A 19,844-nucleotide genomic window follows, 5' to 3' on the forward strand; every position below is an offset into this window, starting at 1 on the left:
GCCTGCCCCCCTTTTTTGCGCATTTTTCATATATTTACATACAAAAAATTGAATTAACATAGATCCGGAGTTGCCCCCCCCCCCCCCCCCCCCCCCCCACACACACACACTTTTATGGGACCGTGTAAAAAAATGAATTGAAAATAATGAAATGAACAGTTGTATTGAAGTTAAAAATAAAAGTATACAAAAATATCGTACCTGTATTCACGCTGTGCGTTGACCTTTTCATTGGAATACTAAAATACTAAATATCTCTTCGTCCTTATATAAATCGTATTGTTACATACTGCATCTCCAATGACAGACTTGTGCTTCCGGGAATCCCCCTCCCTCGCGATCAGATTAAAATATCAAAATGGATATTATAATACGTCATAGAGAACATAATTATTTACAACTTTTCGTAGATATGGTTTATCATGTATAATTTTTTGTGTGTTTTTTTTAACACGGAAATGTGGATTTGCCATGCGTCCTTTTTCGGTTTCATATTTAGCGAGCGTTGATAACTTCCTAAATAAAAACCATGGGTGACTTGATAGATGATCATGATGATCATGATGATAGAAAAAACTTCATTATTGGTCGTTACCAGAACTTTGAATCTGATTTGGTCGATAAATTATCATCAGCAGGCACCTTTGAATCTTTTTGTGACGCTATTACCATCTGGATAAATAAACCACACGTTGTAAACCGTCGATTATGCGGATCAAAAATTGTGTATCAAAACAGTACGACAAACACAAATATTGACGATTTTTTAAAGGAATGTTTATCATGTTCAGAAAAATATAACTCAGATGCAATACATGGTTCTTGTGTTGAAGAAGTGCCATCCCTTTCCTCATCTATTGGAGCTACATTTTACTTCGTTATTCGAGAAATATTCCACAAACAGTACAGTCAGTTATCAACAAAAGAGGCCATCATCATGGGTATGTGCATTTATTCATATTGTTTCCGTCTGAATTATAAGAAAAATCTTAATATATTTGCGTATATTTGAAATATTTTCTCTGATTTTTTCAATGTTGGGAAGCAATTTAACAGAACTAAAATAATGTAGAAGATGTTTAAGAAGTGTGTATAGATCGATAGTTTTAAAAAATCATATACTAACAGAAATGAATGTTTTATCAGTTTGTGGAGTTATTTGACATTTACATGATTATTTACTGTATTGTTTACAATAATTAGAAAAAAAGAAAGTGTGAAAATGATAATTCTTACAATGAAATAAGTTTGTTATTGACCAACGTTTAGAAGATAATTAGTAATTATAATCCATTTAATAAAATTAAGCATCATATTAATTAATGATAATTGAGCTTTGAATCGAATTACGACTTGCAAAAGAACCACATGTTGTTTTCCTAGTTTCAGTTCAGTGTGATGAAAATATTTACTTGGGTAGATATGTTGACAGATATACGGGCAATACAAAGACAGATTGCAATTCCTTATCTTCAATTGATATTTCAGGCATAAAGTGTTTTCATTGAAGTTTAATTTCATAAAGTAACCAAAAATGAAAACTTTAAAAATCAGTTTCAATTGTGCGGAAAACAGTAAAATAAGAATAGCGATCAAATAATTTGTTTAAATAACATATACCCAGAATAATTTTTCTATCTTCATTTGTAATACATTAACATGAACATGTACCTCTGGTGTATTATTGACACTGATCCACCCCAAAATATTCAATTAGAAATGATAGGGGGCGCTCAATTCGATACTGGAAAACTGCATACTGATTCATTACTGGTAAAATGACAGTATCACAGTACATACACAAGAATTGTAATCGTTTACTATTTAATGGGTTTATCTGATCAGTTTGATGTTAGCTAGAAATATCATGCTTAATTATGTTCTTTTTATAGAACATTACATATTACAATATTTTTTTATTTCATTTCAAATACAGATTTTCAGAACACGATGGTAAACTTTATTCCATTGAATGGACAGTGCAAAAAGGAAACGGTTAATGAATATGATAATGAAACAGAACGTTCAAAGAATGTAGACATCCAGTATCAGATTTGTTTCACCGAGGAATCAGGAAAATCATGGTACATATATATCAAAAGAATGTTTTGAATTGTAAATGAATATTCCAAAGAAACAGAATATAAGGCCACACCAATATGATTTCTTGTTCATCGGACCCTGCTCGCTCGTATAAAAATAAAACTGTACAAATAATATTGATATTAATTTCCCGCATCCAGTAAATTCTGTGCTGTTTTCTGTTCTATTTCTGCTCTTTTTCTAATATTATAAATAGTTTTAATATATAAATCAGAAACAAGTAGAAAGAATATAACAGTTCCCAAAAATTTGGCCTACAATAAAAAATAATTTTATTATTTAATTGCTCGCCCGCTCGTACTTTTTTTCATTGGATGTCCAACGAACAAGAAATTATATTGGTGTCGCCTAAACTGGAAAGTTTAAAATCATAATTTTTTTTATCAGTGTTTTACCAGAACATATTACTGTACAAAGTAACATTTCAACCGTACGCTAATTATCAGAAAATCTTGTGTATGCTGATTTTCTGGATTAGTTTTTCTTGAATTGCATATTTCTACAGGATAGCTTTGAATACACCAAGAAAAGTTAATGCATCAGAAAAGAGTTACATAGACTGGCTTAGGACAAACTTATTGAGGAAACTTGTGAATTGGAGCTCTGAGAAGAAGCTGCGAACCTCTGTCACATCTCTGCGACTGGTGCCTGTTGACAGGTATAACCAACTCTACAACACTCTCAAGGAAAAATATGGCAGAAAATTTGTGGAGGTGTGTTTGTTTTGCATTTTTTAATGTATAAATCATTAATATCCAAAGTATGATTTTACACTGTAACACGAAGCTGATTTATTGCAGATTTGGCCAGAGAAAACAGATCCTCAAAAATTTGTATATGAAGATGTTGCAATTGCTACCTACTTGTTGGTAAGATTTAGAAAGATAACTCAATATGCATACCAAGTATCCTGCATGATCAAATAACTGTTAGAGTTACCTCTCTTTGGTATAATTTACAATCACAGATTACATGGGAAATACAAAGGAGAGAGCAGAAAAGTGAAAAACTTCAGAGTTTTGTTGATCTTGGGTGTGGAAATGGTCTGCTTGTTCATATTCTTCAATCAGAAGGGGTAAGGTTTATCAATTAAAATTTAATTTTAGTGTGTTTAAAACCAGAATTATGAAGTATATAAAAATTTATATATAAACAGACTGTAGCAATTAATTCATATCAATTTTACTGTAGCATCCTGGTCTTGGGCTAGATGTAAGGAAAAGAAACATTTGGGACCTGTATGGTGATCAAACAAAACTAAAGGCAAGAATTTACATCAGTTTTGTTCATTATCAAACTTCATACACAGTGATCAACTAAACAAACCAATAAATCACAGGCACTGAATTGTTTCATACATTGCATGGTCTTTTCCTCCTTACACATATTGTCTGCCAACTCACCCACATTTTGTGGGTCACATGCAAAATGAGAACATTACCTAAGTACAAGTAATATGGATTTCTTGGTTGTAATACAATATAATAAAAGGAATATGAATCTCTTGAAAGTATTGCAATATATTCTATATAAAAAGTTAGCATACTCGAATGTAACAAACCATAGGGGGTGTAATAAAATTTATTAAACTTCCCATACCGGCCATCTTTGATTGTAATTACAAACCCTTTCTGTTAATCATCAGCTTTTATGATGTAGAATTCAGAACGCCACATTCAATTCCACCATCTGGGTATGATATGACAAATGAATACTGAGAATAAAAACAGCTGACGCAAAGTGACAGGAAAGTTTATATTAGAGACAAGGATATTGACAACTAAAAATTTGCTGACAATAATTCATCACAATATGTTTTTTATTGTTTAATTTCTAAATATATGATATTAATATCATGGCATTTTTTATATCACTTCCGATATTAGCCTGAGCGGCGAAGTTGCTGTATATCAGTCTAAAAGCCACTAGGCTTAAGTGATGATATACAATGACCGACTAATAATCTGTATACTGGTGTGTATTACATAAAGAATGGGTGACCTTGGAAACAAGTGCATGTGATATATAGAAATACAATTTAATAGAGCCATTTTGACAAAATCTTGGACTTCCTTCGGAAGTAACTATTTCTTGCATAAATTCAGATTAAAATGTCGGTTTCAAGTGAAATACGCAGATTGTGTCATCTTAATTAGCTCAAAAGCCAGACAAATCTTGTAAGTTGTTGATTTTAAAGAGCCATGGCTGAGTGGCCAGTAATGAAATAGACATGCAGGCTAATTACATCACATTGCTGTTTGACATAACAATCCCAAGTACATTCTCCTGTTAAAATGGTTTAAATAGTATTAATTATATTTGGCAATAAATAAAACTGGTGAAAATATAGATATATTTACATTATCCAGTGTCTTTGTCTGTGATAACACTACGTATCGATTTTGTACTATATAACTCATAATACAAATGACGTCAAATTGAGGCACCAGCGGGGTTTGTTTATTTATATTTAAATATTTAATCGTACGATGGCCTAAAATTATATAAATATAAGTAATAAGGAATCATTCTTTGAATATTATGAGGTGATAATTTCGGTCGGGGCATGATCAAATCTATCATAAAGCCCTTCGGGCTTTATTGGATTTGATCACGCCCCGACCAAAATTATCACCTCATAATACTCAAAGAATGATTCCTTATTCCTTATATAATTACTGAGTCATAGATTATGCATTATGTTTGATGATAAAATTATGAACAGGAAGAGAGTATAATACCATCAGCAGAAAGCACTTTCCCAGAGTTTGATTGGCTGATAGGAAACCACAGTGATGAGTTAACACCTTGGATTCCAGTTATCGCTGCAAGGTGAAACTGAAAATGCTAGACTTGTTTGATACTGGATAATTCACAAATAAAATTATAGACTTCTATACCTGCACCTCTATAATATGCTGTAAAGTGTGTTGTAGAAGTATGATTATGATTAGATATTGCTTGGTTCTTATTAGATAGTATATGTATAGTATACAGTGTATCTACAATAAATGTGCATTCAAAAAATCCTTAAAAAACATGAAACTGTCTTAAATTAATTTTGTCATTGAGCAGGTAAAAAAGACGATTTAACCTAATTTAATTTAATCTAAGTGTCATGATCATCTTCTCTACAAAGTAAATAGTGAATCATTTGCATAATCTCTGTATAACTATTGTAATGTAATTTGACTTCTAAGTATATATAGCTCTCTCTTAACTTGTGATTCTTGATTCTGTTTTATTTTTCGCTGTCAGGTCCTCTTATACATGTAGCTACTTTGTCCTGCCGTGCTGCCATTTTGACTTTGATCGTAAATTCAGCCAAAAAGAAGCTAATGAGAGCAACTACAGATCTTACTTAAACTTTGTGCAGGAAGTTGGGGAGGTCTGTGGCTTTACAGTTCAGGAAGATACACTGAGAATTCCATCAACAAAAAGGGTATGTCAACTTTTTAGCATCTGAAATCACAACACTTTGTAATTTATTGAACTGGAAGGAACCTTATTTTTGTAGATAGTAATTTTTTCTGCAAGTCTTTGGAGCAAAATTTTGTAATTTAATTTTTATGAATAATAACTTTGTTTCATTGTTCAATTATGAGGATGCAAATATAGTGGGAAAGAGTACCGGTGTTATATAGTGCCTTTTCCCCCTAGCCATCTTTCCCCCCGGAAAAATGGCTATATAGCAGTTCTTCCCCCCGGAAAAATGGCTATATAGCAGTTTTTCCCCCAGGGAAAGCTGACTATATAGTGGGCTTTCCCCCTTTTTATAGCCAGATTACCCCCACGGAAAACCTACTATATAGTGGATTTTCCCCCTTTTTTACATTCCGGCCATGTATATGGTGGACCATTCGTGGCAATAATTTGCAATAATTGATATGATATTAATTTCTCATAAAAAAGGATAACTATGGCATTTATTAATACATAGAATAAAATAGTATTACATGGTTTGTTAACCCCAAATATGAACTAAGGCACGCGCCTCCATAACATTCATGTGTCATCATCGTTTATTTCACCTGTTTTTACACCTTTTTTGGAACACCTTTTACAAGGATTTCGGAATACCTCGAATCTTTTTCATCTAATCGATGCTTATCTACAGTTTCGACTTCGACGTTAAGAACACGTGAGAACACATTTGAGTAAAAATACGCTGGTTTGGAACTTTAATTTTCCAATGTATTGCAATCTCTGTATAAGCTTCTCCGAGGGAACTAACTGTACAATCTTGACTTAATTTTGTAGAGGAAGGGGAAAAAATTGGAAATGTATTACCCCCTTCGTCCAAAAGGCTATCAATTTTAAAGTAATACCGTTCGAATTGACGATCTTAAAAACAATTATATATTTCTTCTTCTAAATATCAAACGGGAGACAGGGTGCAATGATATGATGAGAACTGAAATGTTTTAGTTTTATTTTGATTGATGGGGTTCTAAATCATGGGTAAGGGGTATTTTAATCGATTATATATTAAAAGCCAATGTCTTCACAACCAGAACAATGTCGGTTTCTTTGCTGGTTACTTTGGAAAATGTGAAATGTAGCCTAAACTAACCTTATGTATATATTTACACTCAGTATTTGCTAATTTTCCACTTTTAAGTTTGCAACGTGATTTATAAATATACAATATTGAAAACGATGCCATATAAATCAAGATATACGATTCACTTACCTAAAAATCGTATACATGTATTACTATTTGTTTCATATTTTTGCAATAAAGATTTACTTGTGTACCATATTATTTCTTCGAACAATGAAACAAGGGTAATTAAAAAAAAACCCAAACCCCCAAAAAACCAACACATCTATTGTGGTGAGCTGACTTACTTTTTTTTAAACATAAGCTTGGTCTTCTAATCAACTAACAAGTTAAAAAAGTCGTATACATGTATGCGCTTAGGTTGGTTATTTATTTTTGATTTTCGGTTGCTCCTTTTATGAATAAAAGTTTATTGATTGATTGATTTATTTATTTATTTATTATATCATTAGTCATCTTATGAATTGATTAAATGTTTTGAAGAATAATGAATTTACCTGCGTACCTTTTTAAAAAAAATTGTTCGTAAACTTTGGACTATATATGATATGGGCGCCTTAGATGGCCCCCTAAAATGAACATCGTCGTTTTACTTTAATTCTTTTTTTTCTTTGTACAGATATATATGTGATGTTTATACATAATGTTCAATTTGAGTTAAGTGCTCACATTTAAGAAATATGACATCGTAAAGACAACCTTTTCCCGCCATTTTTGCAATTTTAGCTTAAAACAGCTTGTTTTCAAGCAGTTTTTCTTTCAGAAAACATAGAGCGCATGCTTGAACAAACAAAATATTTTAATCAGAGATATATATAGCCAAGACTAATAAGAAAAATGTCAATTTTTGACCGATTTTGATTGAATTGTAGTAATAGCGTTACTTCTGACGTCATATACTGCAAGTGAGTGCAAATAAATCAAATGAATAGGTAAAAAATATATTTTAAATCAACTCTTCTAAAAAATAACATAACATTTTACTGTACCCGAAACACTTTAAAAAATTGCGAATTATGGGGGCCAAATTTAAATCATATTATATATAGTTCTTAAAAAAGAAAAGCAGAATCGTAATTTTCAATCATTTTGATAAGGAAATATATGAGCGATTGTGTATTTTTAAATGATGTTTTTACTTTTGATGACCGTAAAAATATGTTCATGTGGTCATCTTTAGTTTTTGAGATATGGGGCCCTAAAAAATACATTTTCTTTATAATTGGATTTCAAACATCGGGCTCGAAAACAACAAAGGCCCCTACCCTGCAGGGGGGCTAAAAATGTTCAGTGTCATCTACTAGTGGTATAACACTATCACTGTGAAAATATGGTTAAGTGGTCATCTCTAGAATATGAGATTCGGATCCCCACTTATAGAACACTATTCAATTATTATAACGGGGTTTTAAACATCGGGCCCTGAAACATCAATGACCCCTACCCTGAGGGCTGAAATTTTCAGAGTCATCTACAAGTGGTAAACCACTGCCACTATGAAAATATGGTGTTATCTCTAGTTTATGAGACATTGGACCCTTAAGAATATGCACTATAATCATTATAATAGGATTTTAAAAATCGGGCTCTGAAACATTGGAAACAAAATCTCTTTAAAACAGAGGTTTAGCCTGGATGAAATTTTCAAAAACAGACAGACAGTTTGATAGATTTATCAAAATATTCTTAAAACATTCTCGCTTAGTACAATTTCAGAACACAGAATTATGCATATAAGTGTATAACTTGTAAAACCAATTAAGTATTTTTTTCCCCAAATAATTACCTAAATTAAGTTTTAGTGTAATTCCATTACACAGATGTTCAATTTTCAGCATAGTCTATAAAAATAATAAATCGGCAAAACGAAACTTAGCCTTTATAGATGAATGCAGTTGTACATGTATGCAACCTGGGAGTGTAGAAACATTAATTATAATCCTTACTGGATTTCCATCAATATTTTTTATAAAATCTGAACCAAAAACGTGAGGGAGAAACCCTACTATGGGGGAAAAGCTACTATATAGTAGCTTTTCCCCCCAGGGGGAAAGGCTACTATATAGTAGGTTTTCCGGGGGGAGAAGCTACTATGGGGGAAAAACTGCTATACAACACCGGTACTCATGATACTAACCCAAATACACTGTTCCGGTATTGAGCCCCCCCCCCCCCCCCCCAAAATAAAATCATTTTGAGTCCAAAATATTCAGTAAATATAATTGAATTGTTTAATAATTTAGGTAATTTGATTGTATTTTTGTATTATATTTCCTCTGCCAAAACCATTTGTTGCTATAACAACTTGTGAGGAAGTAAAAGAAGTGTTAATTGAGTACTATAAACTCACTTTTATAAACATGCATAAACATTTTCATTGTTTGCAAGAATATACATGTACATTTGTACTAGTAATAAATACTTTTCCCAGCAAAGCAGTCCAGTAATACATGTATTTTTTCAATTTTTGCTCGTTCATCTATGTATAGGCTGTGTTTGAAAATAAGTCACCGGAAAATCATTTATTAAAGTCCCCATGCATGAATGGTTTACAGTGTGTGGCAGTTAGTTTATCAAGTTTTTGGAAGCACTAGAGCAGATTATTTTACTGGCCAATAAAAGTTGTCCATAAACCTGAGTGAAAAGTATAACTTATTGAATCATTTATTTATTATCTACTAAATGACAAATAAAAGAATATAAATATCCATTTATGAACTTGTTTATTTCAATGACTTATCGTCTTGATCATGTAATATATTTATAATTATATACATATGTTATTTAGGTTTGTTTTATTGGTAAAACAAGAAATTACAAACCAGAAGAAAAGGATCTAATTGATGACAAAATAGCAAACTACATCAACATAAGAAGCACTGCATCATCAATATCAGGTACTGATGGCAACCCTCCAGCAAAGAAACAGAAGACAGGTGAGGTCTGGTCTGAGGGGTTCACTCCTCGGCCGAGTGAGGAAAAGTCACGAAACTGTAAGTCAGTTCATTCGGGGACAGTGAGCCACATTGTCCAGACAGTGTTTGATGTCTTACTGGAGAGTACCGATTGTGAGACCAGACAGCTAGAGGACGGCAGAGTCTGGAGAAAGGGAGGTAAACAGATTAACTTTTAATTAATGTAATCATATTGGATAATTTAATTATTCTCATAAAACTGACTGAGAAATGTTTTGTATCAAATTTCTGAGTAATTGCACCTTTGTTTAATTATAATTCATTGCTAAGTACAAGTAAATGGTCATTTTCACAGGGAAAAAAGCTCTCAGTGATGTTGTCAAACTGTTTGACAAGGATGTTCTGAAACAACTGAAGTCGGAGTGTGGTGGACTCCAGACTCTCTTAAGAAACCACAACAGTGTATTTAATGGTAAGAGCCTTATTTTTCTGTATCTTGAATATACATCTTGCTAGCCAAGGATTTCTGATCCGCACCAATCCTCATGAACTCTTGGCATATCATGCTATTAAAAGTCAGGATTTTCCCCCTGGATTTTGATTGTTGTTTTTTTATAGCACAATATGCCAAGAGATGGTGAGGAGGAAAGAAACCCAGAAACCCTTGGTTGGCAAAGATGCCACTAATAATGCTTTCTGTTTACATCTTTTAAGTTGATAAAACCAGCTAGTTGTAAAATATTAATGTCACAATAGATAAAGTGTCCTGTTTTACCGTACCTCTGCTGTTCAATTTTCTTAAGAGATTCCAGGAAAAAAACCCAGTGGATTTTGACAAGAGTTATGTATCATTTATTGGTATATAAATTACTGAGATGTAAAATTATTTATTGACATAAAACAGCAAGATGTGAAAACATTCTTTTATCCTAATCTCCTGTCAGGAATTTCATTACTTTGAATTAGATTTTAAAGTAGGAAGATATTAAATTATTCTACTAAATCCTATTATTCTTGGAAAAAGAATGTGTATTTACTCAGTGATGGAAGATTATATATTCGTCTTTTTTATCTTTTCACTCTTAAGAATTTTTTAAACAATTTAATGATATACATCATTTACGACTACCTGATGAATGTAGAAGTAATTTATGATAAGAAACCATTACAAAGAAATAAAGTTTATTGCATGTCAAGAAAAAAACAGATCTTGTATGTACATAATCACAACTTGATTTTCATTTTTACTCGGATACAAAAAATGTTGAAATGGCACTTTTGAAAAAGGGGTCCTAGGACAAATGTACTTGACATGAAAAGTTGGCATTGGTTAATCGTCAAGGAAGCAAAGGTCTAGTATTTTATGATGGGCAAAAAAAGTTAAACATGTATTCCCATGCACAGTTTGTAATTGAGCTTGAAGTTCTAGTTATCAATGTATAGCTGTTAACACAGTAAGTTAGATACATGTAAAGTGTTAAACACTTGGTGTCTGTTTGGTAATTGGATTAAATCAGATTAGAGAATGAATTTTGACATACAGAATTTTTATTATAAGTTTAGATATTTATTTGTTTATAGGTCAGTGATTTGACACAGATCTTGATCAAATCTTGCGCTCACTTGATTTTAGTTTACCCCTCCTGAGATAAAAGGATTTTGGGTACACGTATGGAATTTTGATCTGTCTAGCCCATCTTTCTCTTTCTCTTAAACTTTTCAAGACAGAAACTTTGTAACCGCATCCTTATCCGGTATTAATTTTTTTTAGAATTAGAATTTTTAGAATTAAAATTTTGATCTGTCTAGCCTATCTTTCTCTATCTCTTAAACTTTTCAAGACAGAAACTTTGTAACCGCATACTTTATACGGTATCGATTTATTTTAGAATTAGAATTTTTACATATTAAAATCAAGGGGGGGGGGGGAGACTCTTCAAGGAAAGGAAAAGGTCATTTATTAGGACACATTCTGCTCTTATATATTGATCCTTAAACATTGAAATTATGTCCAAGTATATTGAGTATTTAGCCCATAGACATATGTTATGCATCCAGATTCATTGATTCTGGCGCTATCTTAAGACAGAAACTTTATAATCGCCTACCTTACTGTGTGTCAAAGGTGAATTAAATTTCAAATGTCACTCATCAGCTCTTTTCATGGTCAACTTAATCGTAATTAAGGTTTCATTTATGTAATCAATATATGCAAAGTTGGAAATGTTGTATTGTGTTCAACAAACTTGTGTTGTACTGGTATTAACTTGTGGGATTTTTAGTTTTAAACAAAGAAAGAAACCCACATTGGTGGATGTGTTGGGAGATTTAAATTTTGAAATTGAGGGTACTCTAGTATTCAATGAATCAGCAAAAACTGAATCTATTGCAGCAATATTTCAATTCTAGAAAAACAGAGCATTAATTACATGTACTCTTCACTTCATTTTTAGTGCTGTACACATGCCCTTAGTCAAATATATATATTTTGCATTTTTAGTAAATTGTAATTAGAATTAAATAAAGGTGTATGATATCATACACTGTAGTTTTCATTTAATTCTATCATAAGTCAAATGACCACTGTAACTTCATAAAAGTGTCCATATAAGTATGCAGTAATGAACTACATGAAATGAACAAATTTCATGTGTACATGTATGAGCATATTTGATGTTGAGAATGAACAGTCTCCTAAAAAGAACGCCCTATTTGGTTCAGATATTAGGATCCTGTTTTAAGCTTTGATATGGAATTATTTGGCACAGAAAATAATATATACATGTACATGTATGTTTTATAAGTATATTTTATTTGAGTATATATATAAAATTAAAAAAAAAAACTAACAGTGAGTTTGTGACCTCTGACTGTTGACTGTTGACAGTGTCCGGGGGTGCGGTACAGCTGAGGGACCTGACGCTGGACGAGCCCTACAGTAAACACTCCAAGCTGGCCAAGAGGGACAAGAGTCAGTACTTCAAGACCATGCAGTGCTGGTTCTACGGTAATCACCCGGACGGATGCCCCAGGACGGCGCAGAAATGTCACTTCGCCCACGGAGAACAGGACGTGAGAAAGGAACAATCTGATGCATGTGCACAATAAACAATTCCTAGAAATGCTAATTTTTGTATATTTTTTTAATGATTTTTTATGCGTGACCGTAGAAAAAAACCCATGGATGATAGTGCTGACATTTCGAGTCTACAAACAAGATCAAGAGGGCGATGCTCAAGATGTTCAAAATTCACAATTATCACATGTGCGCTAACCAACAAACTGAATGCGATATACATCAAAGATAGAACTCCGCGCCAGTGGACAAAAAAGTTATCCGAACCTTTAATAGAAACTTCAATTTATATTTTCAATATGATTAAAGATTGATTATTCGAAATTAATCGAAAGAGAGAAATTCCTCATGGAGACCGAAGCACGTAAAGGTTCGAATCGCAGTAACCGGATTTAGACGATCTCAATCAAAAACCTCAATTAAAGTAAACTGAATATAGCAAGGTTTGAAAAGGCACGTTAGATTTTTAATAAAAAGGCATGGACAGAATCCTCCGTCAGGTCTGAGATAAGCGACCGGTAGAGACCTGGTATGTTGCTGAAACGTGTTGCCGGAATTTTTCTTCCAAAATGTCTAACTCGGCAACGACTCTGGTGTTCAAAAATTCCTTCAATTAAACCAGTTGCATAATCTCTCTTTTAAAATTTCCTTGGGTATGATGGTCTATATCGGAAATTAATGAGACTAAAGTTACATTAACTTCTTTAATTTCTGCGGCATCGGAACTCCTCTTGATGATAGATATTGTGTTGGCGGGGAATATCGTGCGCGACTAGTTTGATTCATGAGAAAATATTAATCGATGATATTTGAAATGATGATGGAATCCCAAACAAAATATTCTTTACATATTGATGTTCTTATTGTTAGAGTCTAGCATACCCTTTTACAATTGTTTATAAACCTGATATAATGGAAATGAAATGCAAGAGTTTATTCAAAGTTCATATCGCAGATACTGAATTCATTAAATCTACCTATCTGTACCTTATAAACGAAAAGCGTAATCTGTGCAGCTGTGAAATTTAAAATTTAAAGCAGTGGAATTTTTATTGCTTGTAAACGGATCTATATTTGATAGCAGTTATAAAAAATTATATCTGTAGGAATGACATAAGTACACTTGAGAGTTTATGATGCCACACACATTAAAATAGAGCAGCAACATGCCTTAATATTTGAGTCTTTGTACAACGCTAAAATCATATTCATGATTGCACATTAAAACGAGTAAATGCTATTGCCATTTGAAAGAGGGCACACAAAAGCACTTTGTTGTCATCCACTCTTTTCAAATATCGGATAACAGCCATATATAACCATTCATCCGCATTTAGAATTACATTTTGAATCTTATTTCTGCACCCCACTGGGTCTTGCAATCAATATCACAAGGAAGCCCCTCTTTTCTTGGTCTGTGTAACAGTCAGTAGATCCCTTGGACGTAGGGGAAGCTCAATCGCTTGGAAGCTGTTTTGTGTGTAATGAAAGCAATTCGACCATGTTAGAATAATTTTATATGCAATGAGCGAGAAGTTTCATATGAACGATGAGAAAAAAGGACGGACAATAAAGCAATCGATAAGCTAAATAAATTCTAAATGTATTCTACGGGGATTTTTTCGATCTTTTTTTCCTTGATACTGGGATGAAACCTAAGTCTGAATTGAATCATGAAAGGTGTATTCATTTCTTGAATCTGTGAGAACTTGTATTAACGCGTGTGTATGTAAAGAAGAGAAAAGGCAGTTCCGGCTTGGTCGACAGGTAGAAATCTCAGGAGAGGAGTGGATATATTTTCTGCGTACAAGTCAATTGTCTGAAATATTTGTTTTATCCTCCCATCGAAAGAAACGTTTTATAGCGAGCATCTCGTAGATCCCTCATAAGGAGTATATTTATTGCCCCATCAATACCATGTCATAGATACACAACCTGAGGGCCTTGATTTAAAAAGTCGAATTGGATCGCGCATGAGGATTCGCCTGTGATACGGACCAATAGGCGATAGAGAGAGTATAACAGAGCTGAAGTCTTGTGACAATTTACTGAAGTGTTATACGATCCTGGCCGATAATTGCTTATATCGATAGATAAATGACTGTGGACAATTTGGGGCCGAAAATTAACACCTCCATAAACGGATGTATACCATGACCACACGATAGATAAGAAATTGCTGGGGAAAAGCTAGACGAAAAGAAACATGGAGGGACTGCCTGGAATCGAAGGTAATGAAAACACCTAAAATGTTCCAAGTTGTATAATATTTTTTTCTTTTACTGTACTTTTTGAGAACTTTATAGGTCACGCCATCGTCATTATCATTAATTAACAGGTTTTCTTTTCCACACGCACGACCTAATTGTTATCTGAAATAAGTCAATCTGTTCAATTGTCCTTTCATAAAAAAATCATAACTACATTTAGTTGTTCATAATTGAAGCTCGCCTTGGAATACGGAACTATAACCTTAGGACAGAAGCGGGTAGCATCTGATAATACTATTCATTACAAATTAACGTGTGTATCAGTCAGTCAGCCTCCCCCAGAGAATTCGTGCTAAATCAGTCGACACTTGATGAAAAATGTATATCATTAAATCAGTATTAATCACGGTAAGTGAATTTAGACATCGGATACTTTTATCATTGTTTTAGCCACGGAGCGGAGTTTTGGGAATACGATGACCAAAGGGGGACCGACCTAAGTCCAGCATTTCTCCGCGGATATTTTAAGATAAAGGAATTAAGCATTATGTTAACAACATTAATAATTTTGATATAATTGGGTTTTTCAAAATATTTTTAATGTCATGAATGTTTTTTCGAGGAAACAATGGAGCTAAGAAGCGTTGTGATTTTAAAAGAAATAAATGAACTTCGTGCCGAAATTAATAAAATGTTTCCATGGAAACAAATGTAACGACTGTTTCTCGTTAAACAAAGCAAAATCGATAGAAATGTCTTTGTGAGTAGAACTAAGCCGGGATAATCTGTCTCCGATACCGATGTCTTAATTAATGAGGATTTAGGGGGGCGTTTGCTTTGGTTTGGTTTTTGAAAGTCCACTTTTTTTAAATATCAGACATCCACTATTCCTGTCGTTAGAACATTATTTGAGAAAGGAGACATGTTGACTAAAAGCAGTATATAAATTTAATTATCACTTAGATGCCCGTTTTGTAAGACGCATTTCCAATGGTTGAACGCATGCAGTATTTTAATCTTTAAAAGTGGTTTATTTTGATTACATGTACCAACGCAATGACATTCCGCGTGTAATATATTCTGAATTTATATAATTATGCTTGTTCCTCTTCTTAACTTTAACCATTCGTTTAATAAAGATCTATATTTATAATTTTCTTGTAACGTTCCTCTTTCTACATTTCTTTATGTCACCTTGTATTTATATCGAAAATCCATGCGGATGTAAGAATTGAACATAATCAATAAATTTATTGCTGAAGCATAATGGCCAGGATTACCAAAAGACACTTTTTATTAGGTTTAGGAATTTTGAAAAAAATTCAATTCATGCCTTTAATAATTGATTGATCAATACGGCGGAAGATTCAATTAAATATTTGAATCTCCTGAATAACATATACCTTCTTCGTGAAGCTCTGTCAATAAAAATCAAATCTGTATAGAATGAGTTTGTTCTTTGAATTCATCTGGATTCAACATGAGTTTACAGAACTCGTTTGTCTGCATACATTTTTGTCGTTGCGCTTTTTCATTTCCGTCCCCGATCTTTATGTTGTATATTCAGTCGTTTATCGGGTCTTATCCTGACAATACTTTTATCTGGAATATACACGTATTTTAAAAACGAACCCATTTGAACTAAAGTTATATTAGTTTATTTATTCGTCTTTGCAGAAACCTTTATTTTGAAATTCTTCTTTTGATAAGAAATGAACACAAATCAAATTTAAAATCCAATTGTGTATTTCATTTCGCTGGCATAACGCATGTGTTTACATTTGATGTATTTAATATGCCTTTTGTTCACACACACACACCTCTCTCTCTCTCTCTCTCTCTCTCTCTCTCTCTCTCTCTCTCTCTCAAATAAGATAATGGTGAAACGGCTATATACAGGTATCTTGCAATCTTTTATCAAACTTAATTAAACATTCAATATTCTTCATTTTTAGTCCTATTCCGGGAACACAAAAGACTTGCATCGAAGCTGACAAAAGATGAGATGAGAGCACTGCGGAGTTACCTAGACAACCGGCTGGTGGTTGAACACAATGACTTACTGTTTAACATCAAGAAACTGAAAACTAACTTCGATATGAAAACATTGGAAATGGAAGAAACAATATCCAGACTTCAGAAAGATGTAGAATTTAAGAATGAACTGATGCTACAGTACAAATCTACAGACACTAGCTTAGCCACAGTTCATAAAAGACGAGAGGAGCGTTTAGAAAAAGAGCAGACAGTCCTCCAATCGGACATAGACCGACTCAATGCGGACCTTCTATCTCTGACTCGCAAAATTGAACAGGTTACCCGCGAACGAAATCTCTATGAAAAAGAAATCAAAGATGCGCGGATTAAAATTTCTGAGTTGGAAAAAATTGCGGAAAAGGTAGAAGCTGCCGAGAAATTGATTATTGACCATGAAAAAATGAAGCAGGATCTTGTTCGAAGTAAAATGAACGTGGATAATAGGGATAGGGAAATTCAAAGACTTCATAACGTGAATGAAAATCTGTCAAAGGAATTCTCGGAAAAAAGCAAGTTGATAGCGAAGCTTAATGAAGACTTTGAAAGCTGTCGCATAGAGATAGCACGACTTGCCAAAGAATTGGCGACTAAATCCGACAATCTTGCGATTGCAAAATATAATCTGGATATTGAAAATCAGAAGGTTCGTGAATTAGAAAAAGAAATAAAAAAGTTACAAGAATCAACGGAACCTGAAAAAGACCACAAACTGGAGAATGGTCGATCAGACTCATTAGCCCTGCGTGTTGAGCTGCTTAACATTCACCAAAAACACTTAGATGGCAGGGTAAAGTTACTAGAGGAAAAAGTCCAAATGTACCGTAATCAAGCTAGAATTATCAGCAGCGATCTTGCCAAAATCTCACAGGATATTTCAAATATGACACAGCTCCATGACAAAGTAGTCGTCCATGGTTCAACATCAATTGAAAAGTCATTGCTCGAGATTTGTGACAGTATGCAAGGCCGTAGAACAAACATAGAGTCTGTACTCGATGATTTATCATCGCAGGTGCCGCCTATCATATCGAAGGATGTGTTGGCAATCAAACACGATGTCATGGCTGTCAAAAAGCAAGCTGAAGCTTTTAAAGCAACTGAAATAGTCAACAAGTGTTTTCGTCTGGTTCAGCGAATAGAAGCTTGCGAAAAAACACAGTTGTTTATCAGTTCACCAAAGGGGCTTATTACTTCACCTTCCAATGGTTACAAAGATAATAACGACAATATTGTCATGACAACTCCAAGATCGGAAGTAGATAAAACGAGGCGACGATCGGATGGAGTAGTGAATGTGAATTCCCAGTCGCCACCCTGCTTTGTGAGAAGGAAAACGTCCACAACACCTCACCTCCTTCGCTCCAGAACATCTCACCCACCGGCGCCGTTCTCAGCATGGCGGAGGAAAAGCTCAGTTTCTTTCGAGAGCTGTCACAGTGTTACTCCAAGTTTAATTGACTTAAGCTTGACTTCCCCTGGAGCCCAGAGTCCGAGGGAGAAAACAAGGACATTCTTCCCCTAAAAAATTGGGAAGTAGAATTTGACAAAAATAGTGCTTCTTGTTTGGGTTTTAACTATGTTATTTTTTTTTTCAAACGGTATTGAAAGTTTAGACGTACGTTTGGGAAGTGATTAAGAGTTTACGACATGTGATTTAATCATGTGCAGGCATATATATGATACATAGAATGGATCATAACTGAAAATGAAAGTATATGATAAATGCATGGGCTTGCTTTGTCTGTCAAGAGAATCAGAACCCAAGCGTAAACCTGATAGAGTTTAAAATTATTCCTATCAGGGCTTATCATAAAACACTCAATGCTACTTTTATTAAGTGAAATACTTTTTATATCTCTCTGTATATATGTTTAACAATGAATGTCATCGTTGTCATCTGAATAACAATCCTGATCACGAATATCATCAACAAATAAACGATTTAAATTTCACAACGATTTTATTATGAGTAAAAAAAAACGATTAAAAAATTCCCTTGAAAATTTAATGTTGCATCTCATAAAACAGGTTTGCAATTCAACCCAGATTGAATTTGCACATGTATGGCCGTACGTTGTCAATAGTACAGTGCAAATACTTGTATATATTCAGATGGGAGTTATATTATGAAGCTTTGACAACGAATCGTGTGCTTCCTGTTGCTACATTTATGATCTTTATATACATGTATATTTCCGATCTACTTCCAAACACGACCAATAAAGTTTATTTAACATTGTACAAATAGGTGAATTAAATCACGGTCAATTCACATGAAAGGCAAGGCATATATTTGTTTAACTCTAGTAATAGCATGAATGAAGATAACTGGTGTGTATTGCCTTTCCGATCGGCTCTATGTTCAAAATGAAGGTTCCCAAAAATTAACAAAATAAATAAATAAACAACAAATAATTAAATAAAGAAAAACAGTAGGACAACTTGTTTTTAAACTTTTAAGAGAGTTTTTATAAATATCTATTTATTCATGATTTCCGACAAATAACTACCTATATAACAATATAGTAGTCTAATGATTTATGTACTGTCCGTATTGGATAACCGTTTTGTGTTCCTAATTCTACCCCGTACTCTTTAATAGAGCTTTCTGAAGATGGGCGCGTTTCTAATTTGTTGAAAGGAAGGTTGCATAAAAGACTGCATTTCAAACAGCAAATAACTTGCAAATCGAGTGAGAAATCATTCCCTTCCTTAGATCAATTGTCCAACTGTCTTGATCGTGTTTGCTAACTCACAAGTTACAGGTAATATTATCTGTGAGGCCGGGTAAACAAGACTATAAATCTCACCTGAGAAGATAAGTATACAATATATATTATCTACAGAATACCACTGGTCCCAATGTGCCCTTTGTTAGATCCCATTACGCAATATGCAGAGGGACTGACTTTTTGTGGCCCTGTATAATATCACACATT

The 19,844-nt window shown here is 33.4% G+C and overlaps 2 protein-coding genes across 3 annotated transcripts; both read left to right on the plus strand.

Moving 5' to 3' along the window:
• The first annotated feature begins 529 nt into the window (after window positions 1-529).
• Window positions 530-12,710, plus strand: LOC128187917 (probable tRNA (uracil-O(2)-)-methyltransferase). Its single transcript, XM_052858597.1, has 11 exons — window positions 530-941; window positions 1,937-2,084; window positions 2,609-2,816; window positions 2,904-2,972; window positions 3,071-3,178; window positions 3,295-3,366; window positions 4,829-4,935; window positions 5,362-5,545; window positions 9,456-9,780; window positions 9,938-10,054; window positions 12,470-12,710. The coding sequence occupies exons 1-11, from the start codon at window positions 530-532 to the stop codon at window positions 12,688-12,690; spliced, it is 1,971 nt and encodes a 656-aa protein (XP_052714557.1). The 3' UTR covers window positions 12,691-12,710.
• Window positions 12,711-12,853: 143 nt separating this feature from the next.
• On the plus strand, window positions 12,854-18,630 carry LOC128187918 (cilia- and flagella-associated protein 58-like). Of its 2 annotated transcripts, none has more exons than XM_052858598.1 (2): window positions 12,854-14,889; window positions 16,824-18,630. In XM_052858598.1, the coding sequence occupies exons 1-2, from the start codon at window positions 14,865-14,867 to the stop codon at window positions 18,425-18,427; spliced, it is 1,629 nt and encodes a 542-aa protein (XP_052714558.1). In that variant the 5' UTR covers window positions 12,854-14,864; the 3' UTR covers window positions 18,428-18,630. The 2 variants fall into 2 exon arrangements, with proteins under 2 accessions (XP_052714558.1, XP_052714559.1); XM_052858599.1 differs by lacking the exon at window positions 12,854-14,889 and adding an exon at window positions 14,920-15,276.
• Window positions 18,631-19,844: the final 1,214 nt, after the last annotated feature.

The sequence above is a fragment of the Crassostrea angulata genome, chromosome 6 (assembly GCF_025612915.1).
Source record: "Crassostrea angulata isolate pt1a10 chromosome 6, ASM2561291v2, whole genome shotgun sequence".
Classification (NCBI taxonomy): Eukaryota; Metazoa; Mollusca; class Bivalvia; order Ostreida; family Ostreidae; genus Magallana; species Magallana angulata.

What these genes read in the sequence shown, in the direction of transcription:
- LOC128187917 (XM_052858597.1), top strand. Translation starts at nt 530, where the DNA reads ATGGGTGACTTGATAGATGATCATGATGATCATGATGATAGAAAAAAC. An exon ending in AAAAGAGGCCATCATCATGG is followed by an intron (nt 942 to 1,936) that starts GTATGTGCATTT and finishes TTTCAAATACAG; the next exon opens with ATTTTCAGAACACGATGGTA. An exon ending in CAATTGCTACCTACTTGTTG is followed by an intron (nt 2,973 to 3,070) that starts GTAAGATTTAGA and finishes TTACAATCACAG; the next exon opens with ATTACATGGGAAATACAAAG.
- LOC128187918 (XM_052858598.1), top strand. Translation starts at nt 14,865, where the DNA reads ATGGAGGGACTGCCTGGAATCGAAG. An exon ending in GGGACTGCCTGGAATCGAAG is followed by an intron (nt 14,890 to 16,823) that starts GTAATGAAAACA and finishes CTTCATTTTTAG; the next exon opens with TCCTATTCCGGGAACACAAA.